The sequence below is a fragment of the Pelophylax lessonae genome (assembly GCF_965119305.1).
Source record: "Pelophylax lessonae genome assembly, chromosome: 3".
Lineage (NCBI taxonomy): Eukaryota > Metazoa > Chordata > Amphibia > Anura > Ranidae > Pelophylax > Pelophylax lessonae.
This window is the reverse complement of record NC_138770.1, coordinates 200,724,848-200,734,704: the sequence shown is the minus strand read 5'-3', so window position 1 is coordinate 200,734,704 and position 9,857 is coordinate 200,724,848. Positions and strand designations below refer to the sequence as shown.

Sequence of the window (9,857 nt, the reverse complement as noted above, 5' to 3'; positions counted from 1 at the left end):
GCATATCATCCGCAGCGGAAGTGATGGGTGGCGAGTGGGTGAGATGCTGTTACTCCCAGTTTGAGCTCCCAGCACGGCCAGTTTTGGTAAACCTAGAGTCAAAACTACATTCCTTTTACATTTGCTATGTTGATGAGCATTGTGCTTGATTTTTTTTTTGTGAGGTAGCTTTTATTTTTTGATAAAGTGGGTGTTTTTTACGGAATAACACTATTGGAGCCTTTTTTCTTATACCTCATGTGATTGAGCTGGATAGTTGAAGGATTGAACTCCATGCAAGTTGATTTGGTTATAGGACTTTTATATTGATGTATATACTTAAAATTCACAGTGCTGCATTTGTCTCAAAATTCTGAGATTGTCACACTTTTATTGTGGCAACAGTGATATTGTGTCTTATGTATACATACATTTGATCACATTGTTACTCACAGTGCAGAGTGATTGAATTGTTTGCATATTCATATACCTGTCTTTTTAAATATTGCAGGAACAAGATTGGGTCATTATGGGGGAAATAGAAGGAACGTATCGTGTGTTGCAGACTCCAGGTGCCCGCCTGGGTGCAGAAAGAAACACTGGCATTAGCACACTGGAACCAGGACAAAACCTTAACACAGCTCTATCATCCTCTCCTTCCAAGAACAACAATCAAAATCTTTGTTCGTCTGTATTGCTGCTGGATGGCACAGAACTACCAGTGGAACTAGGGGTATGTTATGGAATCTTCCTAAATCATATCTATTGTCACAATTTAAAAATATTAATTTCCATGTTGTATTTCAATTATTTCTAGCTTACTTCCCTTTTAACCTGAATGATCCTGAAGTTTGTAAATGTACTTTTTTGGAGATTCCCCCCCCCCCCCCCATTTATTTCCTTGAGTTCTTCGCAGAGCCTGCCTATTGAACTGCTGACGGGATTTTCAGGAATCACACCTTGCAGGCAGGCAGCAAAATACCATTGGCTATGTAGTCCTTAGAAATTGAAAGTATGCAGCAGAGGTGAAGTTATAATACATGTAAGAAGTTGTGGAAAAAGATGACCATGCAGACAGGCAGCACTCCTAATATGAAAGGAGATTTTTTAACCACTTTACCACCGGAGGATTTTGCTGTCTTCCGTCCAGGCCACTTTTTGCGATTCGGCGCTGTGCGACTTCAACTGACAATTGCGCGGTCGTGCGACGCCGTACCCAAACGAAATTTACGTCCTTTTTTTCCCACAAACAGAGCTTTCTTTTGGTGGTATTTGATCACCTGTGCGATTTTTACTTTTTGCGCTATAAACAAAAAAAGAGCGTTTATTTTGAAAAAATAACAATATTTTTAACATTTTTTTATATGAAATTCCCCCCAAAAAAGATGTAAAAACCAATTTTTTAAAAATTTTTTGGCCAATTTGTTTTCTGCTACCTATGTTTGGTAAAAAAAATCACAATAAGCGTATTTTGATTGGTTTGCGCAAAAGTTATTACGTTTACTAACAAAGGGAAAGATTTCTGTCATTTTTGGTGTTTTTTTTTTTAACGCGTAATGGCGGCGATCTGCGGTTTTTTTTGTGGGACTGCGACATTGCGGCGGACAGATCGGACCCTTGACTGACATTTTTGACACTTTTGGGGGTACCAGTGACATTACTGCAGTAATCAGTGCTATATATATGCACTGTTACTGTAAAAATGACACTGGCAGGGAAGGGGTTAATTTTATTGGAGAGGGAGGGGTTAATGTATGCCTGGTGCTTACTGACGTGTAGGGGGGGAGGGGCCTGAGTGAGTCATGGACAGATCGGATGTCCAGCTATGCTGAACAGTCCGATCTGTCACTCCCTGTCACTATGGAGATCCGCCCGCTGTGTTTACACACAGCGGGCGGATCTCCACACTAGATCCCCGGCGATCGGGGCAGAGCAGCGGCGATCGCCGCTGCTCCTCCCCTGGCCCGACTCCCGCTGTGAATGAAAACAGCGGGAGCGAGCCTCCGGCGGCGCGCAAGCGCCGCCCAGAAGGGGGAGTGTCTGACGACGTTAATACTACGTCGTCAGACGATAACGAACCACTTTGCCGCAGTACTATTACCGTACTCGGTCGGCAAGTGGTTAAAATCTGATTAACTTCTTTATGACTATGTAACACACCTACAGTATGCAATGTTCAGGAAGTGGGCTTTAATCCTGGGCTCAGCATATATGTATTCCAGCACTGAGACTGAGCTATTGGTGAATGCCCCATGTCTCCGAACGATCCCAACCCAGGGAAACCAGATCCTGGTCACATGATCGCTGTGATTGGATATCACAGTGATCATTCACTCTATAGCCCACCCCTGTTTTTCTCCTTTTGTAAGATAACAGACTTCTAGAGATCATCGTGATCGCAATCATCATTGGCGGTGAGCTATGGCAATGGCATAAAAATATACAGTTAAAATTTAAAAAATACAATTTTGTACTCTTTAGGGCCAGTTTATCTTCCATAATTAAAAAAAAAAAAAAAAAAAAACAGGAGGCATCCATTACCATTTTATTTCCAAATTAAAGCCACAGCCCAGAAGCTGTGATATGTACAGTTTTATTAACCCATTTTAAAGCTGCAAAAATTGGATTTTTGTGTTGGAGCCATACCAAATATTTATACCATGACGCAGTGTGGGAAAGGCGTGCTCCATGCATGTTTCCTGCACCAAGTTCAAAAACACATTGCCTTTGCGATCTGCTTGTAGGCACCAGATTACATCACAGTACCGATTTTGGTGTGGCATACTTTTCAAAAGTAGTGCATGCACTACTTTTTGTGCAGTCTGATGCGATATGCAGCTCATTCAAATGAATGGGCTGCCAAATCACCTTGCAGGGGATTGTACAGGAACACAGACCATGTTCCTGTGCAGTTCTGGTGTGAACCAGCCCTCAAGGTTTGTTTTTAACTTTGGTCATGAAGGGGTTAAATTGTATTGTGAAAAATTAGTACGTATATTATCTCATTCCTATAGTTTTTTTTTTGTTTATTTTATGTTATGTAGTAGGCAATATCAGTGTGTCTCCAAGTTTTATAGTGAGCAAAGTTGAGACCATTTAAGTCCCCAGAATTAACAGAATTAATAGAAAGCTATTCAGTTCAGTTGTTGAATCATAGTCATGATCCTCCTGTACGGAAATAAATGCAAAAATCATTAAAGACTTCAAAGTCTACTGCTGCTCAGTCACTCTCTGGCATACTTGAAGTGTAATAAGATGATCAACAAAGTATAATACAATGAACAAAATTATAAATGCTACACTTTTTTTGTTTTTGCCTCCATTTTTCATGCGCTGAACTCCGAGATCTAAGACTTTGTCTATGTACACAAAAGGCCTATTTCTCTCAAATCTGTCTAAATCTCTGTTAGTGAGCACTTCTCCTTTGCCGAGATAATCCATCCACCTCACAGGGGTGGCATATCAAGATGCTGATTAGGCAGCATTATTATTGCGTAGGTGTGCCTTAGGCTGGCCACAATAAAAGGCCACTCTAAAATGTTCCGTTTTACTGTATTGGGGGGTCCGAAAACCAGTCAATATCTGGTGTGACCACCTCTGCCTCACGCAGTGAAACACATCTCCTTCGCATAGTTGATTAGGTTGTGGCCTGTGGAATGTTGGTCCACTCCTCTTCAGTGGCTGTGTGAAGTTGCTGGATATTGGCAGGACCTGGAACACGCTGTCGTATACGCCGATCCAGAGCATCCCAAACATGCTCAATGGGTGACATGTCTGGTGAATATGCTGGCCATGCAATAACTGGGATGTTTTCAGCTTCCAGGAATTGTGTACAGATCCTTGCACCATGGGGCCGTGCATTATCATGCTGCAACATGAAGTGATGGTCGTGGATGAATGGCACAACAATGGGCCTCAGGATCTGGTCATGGTATCTCTGTGCATTCAAAATGCCATCAATAAAATGCACCTGTGTTCGTCGTCCATAACATACGCCTGCCCATACCAGGTTGTCCATAACATCGTTGACATCAGCAAAACCATTCACCCACACAACGCCATACACGCTGTTTGCCATCTGCCCTGTACAGTGAAAACCGGGATTCTTCCGTGAAGAGAACACCTCTCCAAAGTGCCAGACTCCAAAACCTCCTCAAAACTTGCAACATCTGTGGCAGTGTGCTGTGTGATAAAACTGCATATTTTAGCCACTTCCGGACCACCCGCTGTTGATTTACGTCGGTACTTTGACGTTAAATACCGGGGTTATGGCAGCAGATAGCTGCCATAACCCTGGTATTTTTTTAAATTGCGGGCGGTCCTCTTTCACACAAGGGTGGTCCCAGCGGCGGATTCGCCGCGGGATCAACCTTACGGTGTGGTGGAAGAGGTTCCTCCTTCCCGCTGCTTCCTGGTCATTTTCCCCGCTTACCGGACCCGCTGACAGCGGGGAAAATGATTCGGTCCGTGTTCCTCACAGACAGGAAGTCGAGTGAGGGCAAGATGGCCCCCACTCGACTCTATGGTCTTGGAGGACCAGAGCGACGTCAAACGTCATCTCCTAGCAACCAATTTAAAGAGCCAATTTTTTTTTTTTTTTTTTTTTTTTAGGTACAGATGTGAGGTCTGAGGTCTTTTTGACCCCAGATCTCACAATAAGAAGGTCCTGTCATGCTTATTATTTTTCTTGTAATAGGAATAAAAATGATCAAATCTTTTTTTTTTATCAAAATAGGTAAGATAAATAGGAAAAAAAAATGAGCGCGCCCTGTCCCCATTAGCTGGCGCGCAGAAGCGAACACATACTTATATCCCCCCCCCCCCCCCACGCATGTAAATGGTGTCCAAACCACACGTGAGGTATTGCCGAGATAATTGAAGTGAGAGCGATAATTTAAACCCTAGACCTCTTCTGTAACTCTAAGCTGGTAACTTGTAAAATCTTTTAAAGTGTCGTTTTAAGGGATTTTTAAGTACCAATGTTTGTCGCCATTCCACAAGCGTGCGCATTTTTGAAGCATGACATGTTGGTATCTACTTACTCGGCATATTATCTTTCACATTCTAGAAAAAAATTGGGCTAACTTTACTGTTTTCTTATTTTTTAATTCAAAAAAGTAATTTTTTTTTCCAAAAAAATTCTCTAGGGTCTCTACTAAAAAAAATTATATAATGTTTGGGGTTCTAAGTAGTTTTCTAGCAAAAAAAAAAAGTGATTTTACCTTGTAAACAACAAGTGTCAGAAATAGGCCCGGTCCTTAAGTGGTTAGAGTGGCCTTTTTATTGTGGCCAGCCTAAGGCACACTTGTGCAATAATCATGCTGTCTAATCAGCATCTTATTATGCCACACCTGTGAGGTGGATGCATAATCTCTGCAAAGGACAAGTGCCCACTAAGGCCCCTTTCACACGGCTCCGTTCCGTCGACGGAGCAGTGCTGCTCTGCGGGGGATCGATCAGCCGCTCTGTGTGTGGAGAAGGTGTCAGATCCCCGCTCTCCTCTATGGGGGAATCGGATGAGAATGGACCGCCTGTCCTCATCCGATCCGATCCGCCAGACGGATGGAAAATAGGGTTTCCATCCGTCCAGGTTTGACGGACAGGATCGGATTGGATGTCAGCGGACATGTCTCTGCTGACATCCGATTCCCCATAGAGATGCATGGGGCATCTGTTCAGATCCGCCTGAAAAACTGCCAGGCGGATCTGAACGGTCCCCAAGTGTGAAAGGGGCCTAACACAGATTTAGACAGATTCGTGAACAATATTTGAGAGAAATAGGCTTTTTGTGTACATAGAAAAAGTCTTAGATCTTGGAGTTCAGCTCAAGAAAAAGAGGGGCAAAAACAAAAGTGTTAAGTTAATGATTTTGTTCAGTGTATAAACAGAACCTGTATGTAAATGTAAAGGTCTATAGAAGATATTAGATCTACTGTATATTATAATAATTTGAAACATGGTGCATCAGCACACATTGATAATATTGTTTGCATTAATTTAAGAAAAAAGAAAATAATAAATGCCATTGTTTTTGCAGGAAAAAAATATCTGCATATATATATATATATATATATATATATATATATATATATATATATATATATATATATATATATATATATATATATATATATATATATATATATATATATATATATATATAAATATATAATATACAGGGAGTGCAGAATTATTAGGCAAATGAGTATTTTTGAGGATTAATTTTATTATTGAACAACAACCATGTTCTCAATGAACCCAAAAAACTAATTAATATCAAAGCTGACTATTTTTGGAAGTAGTTTTTAGTTTTAGCTATTTTAGGGGGATATCTGAGTGTGCAGGTGACTATTACTGTGCATAATTATTAGGCAACTTAACAAAAATCAAAGATACAGTATACCCATTTCAATTATTTATTTTTACCAGTGAAACCAATATAACATCTCAACATTCACAAATATACATTTCTGACATTCAAAAACAAAACAAAAACAAATCCGTGACCAATATAGCCACCTTTCTTTGCAAGGACACTCAAAAGCCTGCCATCCATGGATTCTGTCAGTGTTTTGATCTGTTCACCATCAACATTGCGTGCAGCAGCAACCACAGCCTCCCAGACACTGTTCAGAGAGGTGTACTGTTTTCCCTCCTTGTAAATCTCACATTTGATGATGGACCACAGGTTCTCAATGGGGTTCAGTTAAGGTGAACAAGGAGGCCATGTCATTAGCTTTTCTTCTTTTATACCCTTTCTTGCCAGCCACGCTGTGGAGTACTTGGACACGTGTGATGGAGCATTGTCCTGCATGAAAATCATGTTTTTCTTGAAGGATGCAGACTTCTTCCTGTACCACTGCTTGAAGAAGGTGTCTTCCAGAAACTGGCAGTAGGACTGGGAGTTGAGCTTGACTCCATCCTCAACCCGAAAAGGCCCAACAAGCTCATCTTTGATGATACCAGCCCAAACCAGTACTCCACCTCCACCTTGCTGGCGTCTGAGTCGGACTGGAGCTCTCTGCCCTTTACCAATCCAGCCACGGGCCCATCCATCTGGCCCATCAAGACTCACTCTCATTTCATCAGTCCATAAAACCTTTGAAAAATCAGTCTTGAGATTTTTCTTGGCCCAGTCTTGACGTTTCAGCTTGTGTGTCTTGTTCAGTGGTGGTCGTCTTTCAGCCTTTCTTACCTTGGCCATGTCTCTGAGTATTGCACACCTTGTGCTTTTGGGCACTCCAGTGATGTTGCAGCTCTGAAATATGGCCAAACTGGTGGCAAGTGGCATCTTGGCAGCTGCACGCTTGACTTTTCTCAGTTCATGGGCTGTTATTTTGCGCCTTGGTTTTTCCACACACTTCTTGCGACCCTGTTGACTATTTTGAATGAAATGCTTGATTGTTCGATGATTCAGAAGCTTTGCAATTTTAAGAGTGCTGCATCCCTCTGCAAGATATCTCACTATTTTTGACTTTTGTCAAGTCCTTCTTTTGACCCATTTTGCCCAAGGAAAGGAAGTTGCCTAATAATTATGCACACCTGATATAGGGTGTTGATGTCATTAGACCACACCCCTTCTCATTACAGAGATGCACATCACCTAATATGCTTAATTGGTAGTAGGCTTTCGAGCCTATACAGCTTGGAGTAAGACAACATGCATAAAGAGGATGATGTGGTCAAAATACTCATTTGCCTAATAATTCTGCACTCCCTGTATATATATATATATATTTTTTTTTTTTTTTTGTCTTAGCCCACAGAACATTGCACCCACGATCAGTACATCGCAGGTGTAATGTAAGGCTTTTGCACATACTACCTCCAGCTTGCCTGCCTGCACCTCCATACAGGCAGACAGTTACAACGCTGGAGGAAATGTTAATGAACTCCCAGGGCACTCACAAGTGCCCTTGCAGTTCACTGAGAACTACAAGCCATCTGCCACAGTGGCGGATGGTACTTGTAGCTTATTCATTCACAGATTGATGTGAATGAATGATGGAGCCATGCACAATTACTCTGTTTTTGAAAAGTGACAGCTGGTGTGGGGAGTGGTTTCAAAAGGTGAACTTATCCTTCAAGCCAATAGCGGTTGTACAGTACATCTAGAAAGTATTCACAGCACTTCACTTTTTCCATTTTGTTATGGTATAGCCTTATTCCAAAATTGATTACATTCATTATTTTCCTCAACATTCTACAAACAATATCCCATAATGACCACAAGAAAGAAGTTTGTTTGCAATTTTTTTTTTAAAATAAAAAACAAAATAATTACAGGTACATAAAAATCACAGGAGAGGGGGAGAGATTGGTGCAATCGGACTGCACGGGCTGCTACAGTAGTCTTAGATATGAGCAAAGGCAAATGACACAGTCCAGTGGAATTTGCTAGGACACTTTGATGGCTGCAAGCTGTGGAGAGTGAAGTAACCCTGTATGGATCCAAAAAGAGAGACGAGAAAACCAAGCGCCGATCTAAGTGTAGCAATGCAAGTGTTTTAATATCATTTAAAAGAGTATTCCTCACAAAGGTGCGTTAAAAGCAGGCATCTAAAAGCAGTAAAGGGTCTGGGTAGTAGCATTCAGGATGTCCTTCCGATTCAGCTGCAGAGCTGGTGCTGTAGGGGACGAGCGGCGATCTCCTGTTGGGAGGCAGGGGATGTGCTGATCCTCAGCGGTGATAGAGCAGCATGGGTCCGCAGGTCGGAGGGCTATGACACCACTTCCTGGAGGCACAGTAGGGATAAAACGGCGGCGCGTTGCGGAGCTCCGCTCCTTCTTCAGGCCGACATAAGGCTGGCCATACACTATACAATTTTCTTGTTCAACTTTCCTTTAGATTTACCAAAACCATGTAATATAGGGTCAAACCTAAACACTTTCAATTTGTATGCGGTCAGGCAGGCCCTTGCACTACATAGTTTAAGGTAAATCTAAAGGAAATTGAATAAGAAAATTGTATAGTGTATGGCCAGCCTAAAACTCACAGCCCTTGCCATGACACTCAAAATTGAGATCAGGTACATTCTATTTCCACTGATCATCCTTGAGATGTTTCTACAACTTGATTTGAGTCCACCTGTGGTCAATTCAGTTGATTGGACCTGATTTGCACAGGGACACACCTGTCTATATAAGGTCCCACAGTTAACAGTACATGTCAGAGCACACACCAAGCCATGAAGTCCAAGGAATTGTCTGTAGACCTCGGAGACAGGATTGTATCGAGGCACAGATCTTGGGAAGGGTACAAAAAAATTTTCAGCATTAAAGGTAAAAGTTAAAAAATTAAATGGAAGAATTTTGGAACCACCAGGACTCTTCCTAGAGCAGGCCGCCTGGCCAAACTGAGCAATCGGGGGAGAAAGGCCTTAGTCAGGAAGGGTGACCAAGAACCAGATGGTCACCCTGACAGAGCTCCAGCATTTCTCTGTGGAGGGAGGAGATCCTTCCAGGTGAACAACTATCTCTGCAGCACTCACCAATCAGGCCTGTATGGTAGAGTGGCCAGAAGGAGTGGCTACGGGACAACGCTGTAAATGCCCCTGAGTGGCCCAGACTTGAACCGGATTGGACATCTCTGGAGAGATCTTAAAATGGCTCCCCATCCAAGTTGATGAAGCTTGACAGCGTCCTGCAAAGAACAATGGGAGAAACTGCCCAAAAATAGGTGTAGCATCATACTTAAAAAGACTTTAGGCTGTAATTGGTGCCAAATGTGCTTCAACAAAGTATTCAGCAAAGGCTGTAAATACTGATGTAGATGTGTTTTTTTATTTCTTTATTTTTAATATATGTGCAAAGATTTCAAACAAACTTCGATCACATTGCCATTATGAGGTGGTGTTTGTAGATATTTGAGAAAAATA

General features: G+C 41.9%; 1 protein-coding gene across 2 annotated transcripts in view; it reads left to right on the top strand.

The window, feature by feature from the left end:
- The first annotated feature begins 497 nt into the window (after nucleotides 1–497).
- FARP2 (FERM, ARH/RhoGEF and pleckstrin domain protein 2) overlaps nucleotides 498–9,857 on the top strand; it is a 217,130-nt gene continuing 207,770 nt past the window's right edge. For both annotated transcript variants that reach the window (XR_014225029.1, XM_082250070.1), the window contains exon 1: nucleotides 498–712. Coding sequence is in view for 1 of the 2 variants with exons in the window: in XM_082250070.1 (XP_082106196.1) it covers nucleotides 509–712 (204 nt within the window). In the remaining variant the exon portion in view is untranslated. The remainder of the gene's footprint in view (nucleotides 713–9,857) is intronic.